Source organism: Pteropus medius, unplaced genomic scaffold (genome assembly GCF_902729225.1).
Source record: "Pteropus medius unplaced genomic scaffold, Ma_sr-lr_union100, whole genome shotgun sequence".
Lineage (NCBI taxonomy): Eukaryota > Metazoa > Chordata > Mammalia > Chiroptera > Pteropodidae > Pteropus > Pteropus medius.
In genome coordinates this window covers 37,265,714-37,281,808 of record NW_024354875.1, presented here as the reverse complement: position 1 = coordinate 37,281,808, position 16,095 = coordinate 37,265,714, and the positions used below count along the sequence as shown (strand labels likewise).

At 39.4% G+C, this 16,095-nt stretch overlaps 1 protein-coding gene and 1 long non-coding RNA gene across 2 annotated transcripts in view; one reads left to right on the top strand and one right to left on the bottom strand.

The window, feature by feature from the left end:
• The window catches only part of TTN (titin), a 295,008-nt gene that overhangs the window by 226,701 nt on the left and 52,212 nt on the right, over positions 1 to 16,095 (top strand). The window contains 26 exon segments of the mRNA XM_039855355.1: positions 333 to 635; positions 1,142 to 1,444; positions 1,545 to 1,826; positions 1,923 to 2,222; positions 2,316 to 2,618; positions 2,714 to 3,022; positions 3,138 to 3,419; positions 3,535 to 3,834; positions 3,921 to 4,214; positions 4,309 to 7,275; positions 7,582 to 7,902; positions 8,003 to 8,287; positions 8,383 to 8,682; positions 8,993 to 9,295; positions 9,753 to 10,028; positions 10,131 to 10,430; positions 10,523 to 10,825; positions 11,022 to 11,321; positions 11,802 to 12,089; positions 12,442 to 12,738; positions 12,827 to 13,129; positions 13,231 to 13,536; positions 14,248 to 14,535; positions 14,627 to 14,917; positions 15,008 to 15,295; positions 15,463 to 16,050. Coding sequence (XP_039711289.1) covers positions 333 to 635; positions 1,142 to 1,444; positions 1,545 to 1,826; positions 1,923 to 2,222; positions 2,316 to 2,618; positions 2,714 to 3,022; positions 3,138 to 3,419; positions 3,535 to 3,834; positions 3,921 to 4,214; positions 4,309 to 7,275; positions 7,582 to 7,902; positions 8,003 to 8,287; positions 8,383 to 8,682; positions 8,993 to 9,295; positions 9,753 to 10,028; positions 10,131 to 10,430; positions 10,523 to 10,825; positions 11,022 to 11,321; positions 11,802 to 12,089; positions 12,442 to 12,738; positions 12,827 to 13,129; positions 13,231 to 13,536; positions 14,248 to 14,535; positions 14,627 to 14,917; positions 15,008 to 15,295; positions 15,463 to 16,050 — 10,680 coding nt within the window.
• Positions 12,168 to 14,289, bottom strand: LOC120596866 (uncharacterized). The gene is made up of 2 exons (XR_005651242.1): positions 13,813 to 14,289; positions 12,168 to 12,462 (listed from the first exon to the last, which is right to left on the bottom strand). It is a non-coding gene; the product is annotated as an uncharacterized LOC120596866 (long non-coding RNA).

Sequence of the window (16,095 nt, the reverse complement as noted above, 5' to 3'; positions counted from 1 at the left end):
TCCTCGCCCTCTGCTATCTCCCTCTAGACATCTTCCTCCCAGCAGCTCCTTCCTATCTGACTTTCAAATTACAAAAAAAAAAAAATTACTGTTCCTTCAGCTTCTACTAAAATAGTAGCAACCAGTAACTGTTGCAAACCTACTTTATTTAAAAATATGTTGAAAATAGATATCACACAGAGGAAAAACAACTCAATTAATAGGTATGAAAACTTATTTTCTTCATAACAATATTTCTGTCTCCCTTTTAAAAACAGAGAGTAACAAATATTGAACTTTATTTTGAGTTCACTGAAGACAAACAACCAGAAATCTTTTCCTTTTATTCCCAGATGTGCCAGGTCCTGTTGGAACACCATTCCTGTCTGACAACCTAACTAATGACTCCTGCAAACTGACATGGTTTTCTCCAGAAGATGATGGAGGCTCTCCAATCACCAATTATGTCATTCAAAAGCGGGAAGCTGACCGCAAAGCGTGGACTCCAGTGACATATACAGTTACCCGACAAAATGCTACTGTCCAGGGTCTCATTCAAGGAAAAGCCTACTTTTTCCGAATTGCAGCTGAAAATAGCATTGGCATAGGCCCGTTCATTGAGACACCAAAAGAACTTGTCATCAGGGATCCAATAAGTAAGTACAATTTAAAACAATTTCATCTTTAATAATTTCCTCCCTCAATTAACAAAAAACTATATCAAAATATGCAAATAAATGCCAAACATTTCACTCATTTGACAAGTGTACATTAGGCAAATACTCAATATCTGATGTTGGTAGTATTTGAATGTGGTCGTGAAAGAGATTATGGGAATATATCTGATTCTTCAAATTCCTTTATGTAAACTACACTGATTTTTTTTTTTAATTTTCCACTTAATGGTATAAATATGAAGTGTTTTCTGAACTCTAAAACTACCAGTTTTGGAGAACTTTCCTAAATTATTTGGCCTCAGTGAACCTCAGAGGAAATTAGATTGTATTGGGTCCTTTTAACTCTATAGTTCTGTGATGAGATCTCTTTTGTTACTTTTCAAAGTAGATATTTTAATGTTTAAAAACAATCCTCAAAAAGTATTATTTACTACATTTTACCATTTTACATTTTTTTCACTGTAATTCCATACTTATACCTGCAGCTGTACCAGAGCGTCCTGAAGACCTGGAAGTCAAAGACGTTACTAAAGATTCTGTTACTTTGACTTGGAATCCTCCAAAGTATGATGGTGGATCAGAAATTATTAACTACGTCCTTGAAAGCCGTCTCATTGGAACTGAGAAGTTCCACAAGGTTACAAGCGACAACTTGCTTAGCAGAAAATACACTGTTAAAGGCTTAAAAGAAGGTGATACCTATGAGTACCGTGTCAGCGCCGTCAATATTGTTGGACAAGGCAAGCCTTCATTTTGCACCAAGCCAATTACTTGCAAGGATGAGCTGGGTATGTGTCTAATGCAGGTTATACTGTGAAATTTATATATTTATGGATTTATCACAAAACATTAGTAAAACTGACTTGCCTTTAAAATTATAAATTTTAGCTCCTCCAACGCTTGACCTTGACTTCAGAGATAAGCTCACAGTTCGAGTTGGTGAAGCTTTTGCCCTCACTGGCCGTTACTCAGGCAAACCAAAGCCTAAGGTTACTTGGTTCAAAGATGAAGCTGATATACTAGAAGATGATCGCACTCATATAAAAACCACTCCGACAACACTTACTCTAGAGAAGATCAAAGCCAAACGTTCAGACTCTGGCAAATACTCTGTGGTTGTGGAGAATAGCACAGGCTCTAGGAAAGGTTTCTGTCAAGTTAATGTTGTTGGTAAGTATTATTTAACAAGAAGAATAACTATTCTGTTCTGTTCTTTCCAAAACAGAAGTGGCAATAACTTTTTGTGTTCTGATTTTTTTCCTACAGATCGTCCTGGACCACCCGTAGGACCGGTTATTTTTGACGAAGTGACCAAAGATCACATGGTTATCTCTTGGAAGCCACCTTTAGATGATGGAGGCAGTGAAATTACCAATTATATTATTGAGAAGAAGGAAGTGGGCAAAGACGTTTGGATGCCTGTGACATCTGCAAGTGCAAAACCAACATGCAAAGTTACTAAACTGCTTGAAGGAAAGGATTATATTTTCCGGATACATGCTGAAAATCTGTATGGAATAAGTGATCCTCTGGTGTCTGATTCTATGAAAGCCAAAGAACGTTTTAGTATGTATTACATTTCATTTTAGCGAATCAAGGTTTGATATCATTAATATAAAAAATTAAATTTCTAACACATTTTGCTAATATTTGTTATAGGAGTTCCTGATGCACCTGAGCAGCCAATTGTTACAGAAGTTACCAAAGACTCTGCATTAGTAACCTGGAATAAGCCAAATGATGGAGGAAAGCCCATCACAAACTACATCCTAGAAAAGAGGGAAACTATGTCTAAACGATGGGCTAGAGTGACCAAAGATCCAATCCATCCATACACTAAATTTAGGGTTCCTGATCTTCTAGAAGGGTGTCAGTATGAATTCCGAGTTTCTGCAGAAAATGAAATTGGTATTGGAGATCCAAGCCCACCATCAAAACCAGTCTTTGCTAAAGATCCAATTGGTATAGTATCAAAGCATCCATTTAGTTTTCATATTATCCAACTTTTTGGGGGAGTATAGTCTAACTCTTTTTTTTTTTTTCCTTTTATTATGTAGCTAAACCAAGTCCACCTGTTAATCCCGAAGCAATAGATACAACATGTAATTCAGTGGACCTAACTTGGCAGCCACCACGGCACGACGGTGGGAGCAAGATCCTGGGTTATATTGTTGAGTACCAGAAAGTTGGAGATGAAGAGTGGAGAAGAGCCAATCACACTCCTGAGTCATGTCCTGAAACTAAATATAAAGTCACTGGTCTTCGGGATGGTCAGACCTATAAATTCAGAGTAATAGCAGTCAATGAAGCTGGTGAATCAGATCCAGCTCATGTTCCTGAGCCAGTGCTAGTAAAAGACAGACTTGGTGAGTAAAATGTTCTCAGCTACCTTTGCAAGGAAGATAGCCATCTCATTGTATATGCTTATTTGTAAAACACATTAGCAAATCAAATCTGAAAGTATTGTTCTCTTTATTCTAGAACCCCCTGAGTTGATTCTTGATGCCAACATGGCAAGAGAACAACACATAAAGGTTGGTGATACTCTAAGACTTAGTGCCATCATCAAAGGAGTGCCATTCCCAAAAGTAACTTGGAAAAAAGAAGACAGAGAGGCTCCAACTAAAGCAAGAATTGATGTTACTCCAGTTGGTAGCAAACTTGAAATTCGTAATGCTGCCCATGAAGATGGTGGAATTTATTCCTTAACAGTGGAGAATCCAGCTGGTTCAAAAACTGTCTCAGTAAAAGTACTTGTATTAGGTAAGAATTTTAATATGTTTTGAATGTAATAACAAATTAAAAGTAAATTGTGATACATTTGAGCTCTTATCGAGATTAATTCACCTACATAACTTCATTGTATAACACTTTTCAGATAAGCCTGGGCCACCTCGAGATCTGGAAGTCAGTGAAATTAGGAAAGATTCTTGTTACCTTACTTGGAAGGAACCACTGGATGATGGTGGTTCTGTTGTTACAAATTATGTGGTTGAGAGGAGAGATGTTGCCAGTGCCCAGTGGTCGCCTCTTTCAACTACATCAAAGAAAAAGAGCCACTGGGCTAAACATCTTAATGAAGGCAATCAGTATCTCTTCCGAGTAGCTGCTGAGAACCAGTATGGACGTGGTCCTTTTGTTGAAACACCTAAACCCATCAAGGCTGTGGATCCTCTACGTAAGTTGCTTTTTCTGGATGCAAAAGTATTGTTTGACTGTCTTTGAGAATAGTATTTATTGACCATAACTTCTTCTTTTAAAAAGATCCCCCCGGGCCACCCAAGGATCTACACCATGTAGATGTCGACAAGACTGAAGTCTCCCTTGTTTGGAATAAGCCAGATCGTGATGGTGGCTCTCCAATTACTGGATATTTGGTGGAATATAAAGAAGAAGGCACTGAAGACTGGATTAAATTCAAGACTGTGACAGACTTAGAGTGTGTTGTTACTGGACTACAACAAGGAAAGACCTATATATTCCGTGTAAGAGCCGAAAATATTGTGGGTCTTGGTCTCCCTGACACAACTATCCCAATAGAGTGTCAAGAAAAACTAGGTAATTTTTAGATTGTCATTATTATTTTATTTCTTTTTTAAATTATTCATATCATAAAAAAAAAAAATCTAATTTCCTAATGTTTACTTTCTAGTGCCTCCATCTGTGGAGCTGGATGTGAAGTTAGTTGAAGGCCTTGTGGTAAAAGCCGGAACTACGGTCAGATTCCCTGCCATTATAAGAGGTGTACCTGTTCCTACTGCAAAGTGGACAACCGATGGGAGTGAGATTAAAACAGATGAACACTACACAGTTGAAACTGACAACTTCTCATCAGTACTTACGATTAAGAACTGCTTAAGGAGAGACACTGGGGAATATCAGATCACAGTTTCCAATGCAGCTGGCAGCAAAACAGTAGCTGTACATCTTACTGTTCTTGATGTTCCCGGTCCACCAACAGGTCCTATTGATATTCTGGATGTTACCCCTGAATATATGACTATCTCATGGAAGCCACCTAAAGATGATGGAGGAAGCCCTGTGATAAATTATATTGTTGAGAAAAAAGATACAAGGAAAGATACATGGGGTGTTGTCTCTTCAGGGAGCAGTAAGATGAAGTTGAAGGTCCCACATCTACAAAAGGGTTGTGAATATGTTTTCCGAGTAAGAGCAGAGAATAAGATGGGTGTCGGTCCTCCCCTTGACTCCATACCTACTGTTGCTAAACATAAATTTAATCCTCCATCTCCTCCTGGAAAACCAGTGGTAACTGACATCACTGAAAATGCTGCAACAGTGTCCTGGACTCTGCCAAAATCTGATGGTGGCAGTCCAATAACTGGTTACTATGTAGAACGTCGAGAAATAACTGGCAAATGGGTGAGGGTCAACAAAACACCTATAGCTGACCTGAAGTTTAGAGTGACTGGACTCTATGAAGGAAATACATATGAGTTTAGAGTTTTTGCTGAAAATCTTGCAGGACTAAGCAACCCATCCCCAAGTTCTGACCCAATAAAAGCATGCCGGCCCATCAAGCCACCTGGACCACCTATTAATCCTAAACTGAAAGACAAGAGCAAAGAATCAGCTGACTTGGTGTGGACAAAGCCTCTCAGTGATGGTGGTAGCCCCATTCTAGGATATGTAGTGGAATGTCAGAAACCTGATACAGCCCAGTGGAGCAGGATTAACAAAGATGAACTCATTAGGCAATGTGCCTTCAGGGTACCTGGACTAATTGAAGGAAATGAGTACAGATTCCGTATAAAGGCAGCTAATATTGTGGGAGAGGGAGAGCCAAGAGAACTAGCAGAATCTGTGATTGCAAAAGACATCCTTCATCCTCCAGAAGTAGAACTTGATGTTACTTGTCGTGATGTTATTACCGTTAGAGTGGGGCAAACTATCCGCATTCTTGCCCGAGTCAAAGGCAGACCTGAACCAGACATAACTTGGTCTAAAGAAGGCAAAGTATTGGTCCGAGAAAAGCGAGTTGACCTAATTCATGATCTACCTCGTGTGGAGCTACAAATTAAAGAAGCTGTTAGAGCCGATCATGGCAAGTATATCATCTCAGCTAAGAACAGCTGTGGACATGCCCAAGGTTCCGCTATCGTTAATGTCCTTGACAGACCTGGGCCTTGCCAGAATTTAAAGGTTAGCAATGTAACCAAAGAGAACTGTACAATTGCTTGGGAAAACCCACTAGATAATGGTGGCTCAGAGATAACAAATTTCATAGTGGAATATCGCAAACCAAACCAGAAAGGCTGGTCAATTGTCGCTTCGAATGTCACTAGACGATTAATCAAGGCCAACCTGTTAGCCAATGATGAATACTATTTCCGAGTCTGCGCAGAGAATAAAGTAGGTGTTGGGCCAACCATTGAAACAAAAACTCCAATTCTGGCTATTAACCCTATTGATAGACCAGGTGAGCCTGAAAACCTCCATATTGCAGATAAAGGAAAAACGTTTGTCTATCTAAAATGGCGGCGGCCTGATTATGACGGTGGCAGCCCAAATCTATCATATCATGTTGAGAGGAGGCTGAAGGGTTCTGCTGACTGGGAAAGAGTTCATAAAGGAAGCATTAAGGAAACACACTACATGGTTGACAAATGTGTTGAAAACCAGATTTATGAGTTCAGAGTACAAACGAAGAATGAAGGTGGGGAAAGTGACTGGGTAAAGACAGAGGAGGTTGTGGTGAAAGAAGATTTACAGAAACCAGTACTCGACCTGAAGTTAAGTGGTGTGCTAACTGTCAAGGCAGGAGAGACCATTAGACTTGAGGCAGGTGTTAGAGGCAAACCATTTCCAGAAGTTGCATGGACCAAGGACAAAGATGCTACAGATTTAACAAGATCACCAAGGGTCAAGATTGATACCAGTGCCGATTCATCTAAATTTTCTCTTACTAAAGCGAAGCGAAGTGATGGTGGTAAATATGTAATTACAGCAACTAATACAGCTGGCAGTTTTGTGGCCTATGCCACTGTCAATGTTTTAGATAAGCCTGGCCCTGTACGAAATCTGAAAATTTCTGATGTGTCCAGTGATAGGTGTACTATTCGCTGGGATCCACCAGAAGATGATGGCGGCTGTGAAATCCAAAATTATATTCTAGAAAAATGTGAGAGCAAGCGAATGGTTTGGTCTACCTATTCTGCCACTGTCTTAACACCTGGTACCACAGTAACACGTCTCATAGAAGGAAATGAATATATTTTCAGAATCCGTGCAGAAAATAAAATAGGCACAGGGCCTCCCACAGAAAGTAAACCAGTCATTGCAAAAACCAAATTTGATAGACCTGGTCGCCCTGACCCCCCTGATGTCACTAAAGTAAGCAAAGAAGAGATGACTGTGGTTTGGAATCCACCTGAATACGATGGTGGAAAGTCCATCACAGGATACTTTTTGGAGAAAAAGGAAAAACATTCAATACGATGGGTCCCTGTTAACAAGAGCGCGATCCCTGAGAGACGTTTGAAAGTACAGAATCTCTTCCCAGGACATGAATATCAGTTCCGTGTCAAGGCAGAAAATGAAATTGGAATTGGAGAACCATCTTTGCCATCAAGACCAGTGGTGGCAAAAGACCCCATAGGTATGTTTTTACTTTTTCTGATATTATACCAATTCTTAATCTCAAGCACAGAGTTGTTAGACAAATTAAATCCATAACATCAAAACTTTAGCCAATATTTTACAAAGTAGATCTTTTACCAGATCACCTAAAATGTATAAACAATGGTAGATTCTAATTTTATGAGAGAAAATAAGGAAGACTCAGTAATTGAGAAATTGAACACTATATCTTTGATTGAGAATGGACTATATAAAATTACACATTAGAGTATCACTGGAAGTCTTTAACCACGTGTAAATTTATTCTTACATAACTTATTTTCAGAACCACCTGGTCCACCAACCAATCTCAAAGTGGTTGATACGACCAAAAGTTCTATAACTCTTGGATGGGGAAAACCAGTGTATGATGGTGGCTCACCAATAATTGGATACGTTGTGGAAATGAGACCAAAAAAACCAGATACATCACCTGATGAAGGCTGGAAAAGGTGCAATGCTGCAGCACAACTTGTGCGCATGGAATTCACTGCGACCAGCTTGGACGAAAACCAGGAATATGAGTTCAGGGTGTGTGCCCAAAACCAAGTTGGCATCGGGCGCCCTGCAGAACTAAAGGATGCTATTAAACCTAAAGAAATCCTAGGTGAGGTCTTATTTTATCACTTCATTCATTCATACTTTACTTCTCATATGATTTCCCCACGTTCTAAAATGTCAGCTAATGGCTTTCATGTCATTTGCAGAGCCTCCGGAGATTGATTTAGATGCCAGCATGAGAAAACTGGTCACAGTGAGAGCAGGATGCCCTATTCGACTATTTGCCATAGTGAGAGGGCGACCAGCCCCTAAAGTCACCTGGCGAAGAGTGGGTATTGATAATGTGATCAGAAAAGGACAAGTCGATCTGGTCGATACTATGGCCTTCCTTGTCATCCCCAATTCTACTCGTGATGACTCAGGAAAATATTCTTTGACGCTTGTGAACCCAGCTGGAGAGAAGGCCGTGTTCGTGAATGTCAGAGTTTTAGGTGGGTTACTAACAAGCTTCTTCCTCCCCTTCAAAAATGAATTAATTAATAAGGAGGCTGAGGAGATGTGTGTCTGATTTTGTGGTACTTTACAGACACTCCTGGACCTGTATCTGATTTAAAAGCTTCGGATGTCACTAAAACATCATGCCACATTTCCTGGGCCCCTCCTGAGAATGATGGTGGGAGTCAAGTGACACATTATATTGTGGAGAAACGTGAGGCAGAGAGAAAGACGTGGTCAACAATTAGCCCAGAAGTTAAGAAAACGAGCTTCCAAGTCACCAATCTTGTCCCTGGGAATGAGTATTATTTCAGAGTAACTGCTGTCAATGAGTATGGTCCTGGCGTTCCAACAGATGTCCCTAAACCAGTGCTTGCATCAGATCCTCTGAGTAAGTAATAGCCTTTCTTCCTCCTTTTAATTCCAGCCCCCTGCTTTAGCAAGGTCAAGATACCAAAACATTTTAATCCACTACTGAAAGGGCTTTTATTTGTAGAAACCCAAACAGTGCAAATAAATATCTATCTCACTCCTTAAAGACTTTTTTGATCAGCCTGAACTTGTACTTTTTACTTGCAACATATCAAATGACAGTTTCCATATACTTTGAAGCAAGTGGCATACTAAAACACTTAAGTATATTAACAAATGGATTTGATTAGGTTACCTGGACAGTTTTCTAAATCGTGTTTTTCTTCTAGGTGAGCCAGATCCCCCAAGGAAACTAGAAGTTACCGAAATGACAAAGAACAGTGCTACACTAGCCTGGTTACCTCCCCTGCGTGACGGAGGTGCTAAAATTGATGGCTACATCATTAGTTACAGAGAGGAAGAGCAGCCTGCAGATCGCTGGACAGAGTACTCAGTTGTAAAAGATCTCAGCCTTATTGTCACTGGCCTAAAGGAAGGAAAGAAATACAAATTTAGAGTAGTGGCCAGAAATGCTGTTGGAGTCAGTTTGCCAAGAGAAGCGGAAGGAGTGTATGAAGCCAAAGAACAGCTCTGTAAGTCATCATTGTCTCATTTTTATCATGTGATAAACTTTTATAGAATTTGCTTTCAACATGTAGACATTTCTCTCTGAGGAATCTAGTTCCAGAAATACTTGAATAATGTAGAGAGCAGTGGTTTTGAAACATTTGGACCCACAACACAGACTAAATAAACATTAACTCATGACACAGTATACATATACATAACATAGTACACATAATTATATATCTTTATATAACTAAAAAAAGTTTCTTGAAGCAACATCTATCTTTATTCTGTATGCTGGACTTATATTTTCTATTTCATTCAATGTCATTCTTTTATTTAAAAAAATACTAGTTGTAATGCAAACGTTAATTTGAACCCACCAACGGGTTGCAACCCACAATTTGAAAAACACTAGTATAGTTCCCCACCAGAGGAAATCACACTCCCCACGAAATTAATGTATTTTCATTTTCCTTTTAGTGCCACCAAAGATCCTTATGCCAGAGCAAATTACTATTAAAGCTGGCAAGAAACTCCGGATTGAAGCCCATGTGTATGGAAAGCCTCATCCGATCTGTAAATGGAAAAAAGGAGAAGATGAAGTTGTCACATCTAGCCATCTGGCAGTGCACAGAGCAGACAGTTCTTCAATTCTGATCATAAAAGATGTTACTAGGAAAGACAGTGGTTACTATAGCCTCACTGCAGAAAACAGTTCTGGGACAGACACTCAGAAAACCAAAGTTATCGTCATGGGTAGGTTACACATTAGACAAATGGCCATCTAATTATAAAGATTGGAAATATTTTTCCCATCAAATCCCTCTTCTTATGTTTCTTTCCTGTTGGTTCGCACAGATGCTCCTGGACCCCCTCAGCCTCCGTTTGACATTTCTGACATAGACGCCGATGCTTGCTCCCTGTCATGGCACATCCCTCTGGAGGATGGAGGCAGTAACATCACCAATTACATAGTGGAGAAGTGTGATGTAAGCCGAGGTGATTGGGTGACAGCTCTAGCTTCAGTGACAAAAACTTCCTGCAGAGTTGGAAAACTGATCCCAGGCCAGGAATATATCTTCCGGGTCCGTGCTGAAAATCGATTTGGCATTTCAGAGCCTCTCACATCTCCAAAGATGCTGGCTAAGTTCCCATTTGGTATGTTTCTTTCAGAAAGAAAAAAAATTATGTATTCTTTCTAGTCTGTTTCTTAAGGTAGAAATGGACATTTCTCTTGTCTTTATCTCCAGATGTTCCTAGTGAACCAAAGAATGCACGAGTCACTAAAGTCAACAAAGACTGCATATTTGTGGCATGGGACAGACCAGACAGCGATGGAGGGAGCCCCATTACTGGTTATCTGATCGAACGCAAAGAAAGAAACAGTTTGCTCTGGGTGAAAGCTAATGATACTCCTGTCCGATCAACTGAATATCCTTGTGCTGGCCTTGTAGAAGGTCTTGAGTATTCATTCAGAATCTATGCCTTAAACAAAGCTGGATCCAGCCCACCCAGCAAACCAACAGAATATGTAACTGCAAGAATGCCAGTTGGTGAGTTTTTTTATTTTTGTGGTTTTTTGGTTTTGGGGTGGTTTTTTTTTAATATTAGGAGGGCACATTTAAGTCTTGGAGTCTCTGAAGATTACTACTTCCATTCAAGAATATGTTCTGGGTAATAATGTAAAATATGGAAATTTAAAACTTCTGCTATTAAGATAAATACTGAGACTACCTCTTTTGGTTTTAGATCCTCCTGGAAAGCCTGAAGTTATTGATGTTTCCAAGAGTACTGTATCCCTCATTTGGGCTCGTCCAAAGCATGATGGAGGCAGCAAAATTATTGGCTATTTCGTAGAAGCTTGCAAACTTCCTGGTGATAAATGGGTACGGTGCAATACTACCCCTCACCAGATTCCCCAGGAAGAGTATACAGCTACCGGCTTAGAAGAGAATGCTCAATATCAATTTAGAGCAATTGCCAAGACTGCAATAAACATTAGCCAGCCTTCTGAACCTTCTGATCCAGTGACCATTCTTGCAGAAAATGGTAAGATTCTGTTGAATAATACAGGCAAAGGTGGATGGCACTCATATTTCTCCTAATAAAAAAACAAACCTAAACCTATGGAGAAAAGGACAAGTAAAATGATAGGTACTTTGTATACAGACACTAAAAATTATGATTATGGAGAATCTTCATAACATATTAATCTTAAAAGAAGGATACAAAACTGTGAGGACCATATAATTTCAACCGTACACTTACACAGAAAGATGACAAAGAAATGCACCACAATGTTAACAGTGAGAATTTGAGGGCATTGGAATGATAGGTGATCTTTACTTTTTTCTTTATATTTTGATTATCAGAATTCTACATTAAACCTGTATTTCTTTTATAATGAATATATTACTTTTAAAAATCCCATCTTGAAAGAGACAGAGCATGTGAACTTCTCACTTTTATTAATAATAGTTATATAATATAGCTTTGCCTATATTAAATATTTTTTTATTTTTTTTCCAGTTCCACCCAGGATAGACCTGAGCTTGGCTATGAAATCTTTGCTTACCGTGAAAGCTGGAACGAATGTTTGCTTGGATGCTACTGTTTTTGGTAAACCAACACCAACAATCTCTTGGAAGAAAGATGGCACACTGCTAAAACCAGCAGAAGGCATAAAAATGGCCACAAAACGGAACCTGTGTACCCTGGAGCTGTTCAGTGTGAAGCGAAAGGACTCAGGAGACTATACCATTACTGCCGAAAACTCAAGTGGTTCCAAATCAGCCACCATTAAACTTAAAGTGCTAGGTAACTGAAGTGCTTAATTACAATCTCATTTTATTTTGGTTAATGTGATGTAATAGAATTTACAAAATAACGTGTGAGAAAGATACACATCCTGGTGTATATTTCGTAATCACGCAATTATTCTCATCACGAAACAATAGCATTTTAGAGCTGAAAAGATCGTTGAAGAGTACATATTTCAGTTACATATTTTTACATGTGAGGAAATTAAGCTTCTGAAAAATTAAGTGATTTCCAAGGAAGTTAATGACAACATGAAGACCGCATCCCAGGTTTCCAGACCTCCACTCTACTCATCTCCCATTTCACATGTGTTAGTCAGTGACTTCACTTTTCTTTCTTGTTCTTTCAGATAAACCAGGTCCTCCAGCATCTGTTAAAATTAACAAAATGTATTCAGATCGTGCAATGCTTTCTTGGGAACCTCCTCTTGAAGATGGAGGCTCAGAAATCACCAATTATATTGTTGACAAACGTGAAACGAGCAGACCCAACTGGGCGCAAGTCTCTGCTACTGTGCCCATCACCAGCTGCAGTGTGGAGAAACTTATAGAGGGCCACGAGTATCAGTTCCGAATTTGTGCTGAAAACAAATACGGAGTGGGTGATCCAATCTTTACTGAACCAGCAATTGCTAAAAACCCATATGGTAGGAACATTTTCTTGTGGTTTTTCATTTTATTTTTTAAATATTACTTTTTAGATTAAGATATAAACTTTTCAATCAATCTCTGCAGACCCACCCGGACGCTGTGATCCTCCTGTTATTAGCAACATAACCAGAGATCATATGACAGTAAGCTGGAAACCACCAGCAGATGATGGTGGTTCACCCATCACTGGCTATTTGGTTGAAAAGCGGGAAACCCAGGCAGTTAACTGGACTAAGGTCAACAGAAAACCTGTTATAGAAAGAACTATAAAAGCCACAGGTCTCCAAGAAGGCACCGAATACGAGTTTCGGGTTACAGCTATAAATAAGGCTGGACCGGGCAAACCCAGTGATGCATCCAAAGCTGCTTATGCCCGGGACCCTCAATGTAAGTTTGCATGAAAGAGTCCCATGTCCTGTGTTATAATCAACATTGAACAACCAGGAATGTGGTTTTAATGAAAATTTTCTTGTATTATTTATCCTCAGATCCTCCTGGCCCACCAGCTTTTCCTAAAGTATATGATACAACCCGTAGCTCTGTGAGTATATCTTGGGGCAAGCCAGCCTATGACGGTGGTAGCCCTATCATCGGTTACCTTGTTGAAGTAAAACGAGCTGACTCTGTTAACTGGGTGAGGTGCAACTTACCAGAGAAGCTACAGAAAACCCGCTTTGAAGTTACTGGCCTGATGGAAAACACAGAATATCAGTTCCGCGTGTATGCCGTTAATAAGATTGGATACAGTGACCCCAGTGATGTGCCAGACAACCACTGTCCCAAGGACATCTTAAGTAAGTATCACCAAAGAAATACAGCTTTTCTTGTCAGTCATATTGTAAGAGGGCATGGTGAAACTCCCTTACGTAGATTGATTGATTGATTGATTGATTGATTTATCTATCTATCTATCTATCTATCTATCTATCTATTTATTTATTTACAAGCTTTAGAGTTGGTAACTCTAAGAGAACATTTTTGGAGACCTAGGTTGGTACTTTACGGTATTATGTAACAGGCCAAATGGAATGCAAAGTGATTTGTGGTTTTGAAAAGCTTTTCATACTTACATGAGAATTTCACATCTTCAAAAGAATGTGGAATCCAGGAATTTTATTCTGAGAACAAAGAGATTTTTTTAACTAAGTAGTGAGCTATTTATCGTTCTTATGGTTTTTATTTTCTCTTCTAAGTCACCCCTGTCCATAAGTATGGAATTGGTAGCTCATCATCTTAATTTCCGTTTTCACCATTTCTTCTGTACGGCTCCCCCAGGAAAAACTTGGTTTAGCCTATAAGATATTGGAAAATAGAAAGGTCAGCAGTTGCTACAGAGTATCAAAATAGTTGACAAAAATTTTGAGGATTATATTAAGGATTTTTTTAAAGAATAAGAAATCGGTTATGGAAAAGAAACATATTTTAGGAGTATTAAGTTCAGTCCTTGGAGATATGTTTGACCATTAAATTATTACTTTCGCTTTCCTTACTCCAAAACTAAACAGTTCCACCTGAGGGAGAACTTGATGCTGATTTGAGGAAGACACTCATATTACGTGCTGGAGTTACATTGAGACTATATGTACCAGTAAAAGGACGTCCACCTCCAAAGATAACTTGGTCTAAACCAAATGTCAATCTGAGAGAAAGGATTGGACTGGAAATAAAGTCAACTGACTTTGACACTTTCTTGCGCTGTGAAAACGTGAACAAATATGATGCAGGAAAATATATCTTGACTCTGGAGAATAGCTGTGGTAAAAAGGAATATGCCATTGTAGTGAAAGTGCTGGGTAAGTCTGTCTGAAGAAAATATGTACAGATGTTAAAAATGGAGTCCTATGTATTTTTTACATATTTATTTCTTATTTACCATTTATCCAGATACCCCTGGGCCACCTGTCAATGTGACTGTTAAGGAAATATCCAAAGATTCTGCTTATATTACCTGGGATCCTCCCATTATTGATGGCGGAAGCCCTATCATAAACTATGTGGTAGAAAAACGTGATGCAGAAAGAAAATCCTGGTCTACAGTGGCAACTGAATGCCCAAAAACAAGCTTTAGAGTATCTAACTTGGAGGAGGGAAAATCCTACTTCTTCAGGGTGTTTGCTGAAAATGAGTACGGCATTGGAGATCCTGGTGAAACACGTGATGCCGTCAAAGCTTCCGGTGAGCAAACGAGCTACTACCTCCTGAGTTTGAGTGGCATCTTAACTTGGTTATCTGAGGCTTATACTTATCATTTCTCCTTTGCTTTAGAAACCCCTGGACCAGTTGTAGACCTGAAAGTGTTGTCTGTAACTAAGTCATCTTGTAGCATCGGCTGGAAAAAGCCACGCAGCGATGGCGGAAGTCGAATTACCGGATATATAGTTGATTTCCTGAGTGAAGAAAACAAGTGGCAACGAGTTATGAAATCATTAAACTTACAGTACTCCACAAAAGACTTGACAGAAGGGAAGGAATATACCTTCAGAGTGTGTGCTGAGAATGAAAATGGAGAGGGAACCCCAAGCGAAATCATTGTTGTGGCAAAGGATGATGTTGGTAAGCCTTTAGCCATGCATCTTTGTTTTCCCTTTATTGTCATCAAAAGTACACTCTTGAGCACTACTCACTGGTTTATATAAAAAATATTTTAAAATTATAACAATATGAAAAAGTTAATTGCCTTGTCTTGAAAATAACAGTAATTTATCTGTGCTGTTTTACAGTGGCTCCTGACCTTGACTTAAAGGATCTACCTGATTTGTGCTACTTGGCCAAAGAAAACAGCAACTTCCGTCTTAAGATCCCCATAAAAGGCAAGCCAGCTCCATCAGTATCCTGGAAGAAAGGGGAAGATCCTCTAGTGACGGACAGAAGAGTCAGTGTTGAGTCATCTGCAGTTAACACAACTCTTGCAGTATATGATTGCCAAAAATCCGATGCTGGAAAATACACAATCACACTGAAGAACGTTGCTGGCACTAAGGAAGGAACTCTCTCTATAAAAGTTGTTGGCAAGCCTGGCATCCCCACTGGACCAATCAAATTTGATGAAGTCACAGCAGAAGCCATAACCTTAAAGTGGGGTCCTCCAAAGGATGACGGAGGTTCTGAAATCACCAATTATATCCTAGAGAAGAGAGATTCTGTAAACAACAAGTGGGTGACATGTGCCTCAGCTGTCCAGAAAACCACCTTTAGAGTAACCAGACTTCATGAGGGTATGGAGTACACCTTCAGGGTCAGTGCTGAAAATAAATATGGTGTAGGAGAGGGCTTGAAATCAGAGCCTATTGTCGCTAAGCATCCATTTGGTAAGTGTCTCAAAGTCAGAAAATATAAAGCAAAATGTGGTTTTG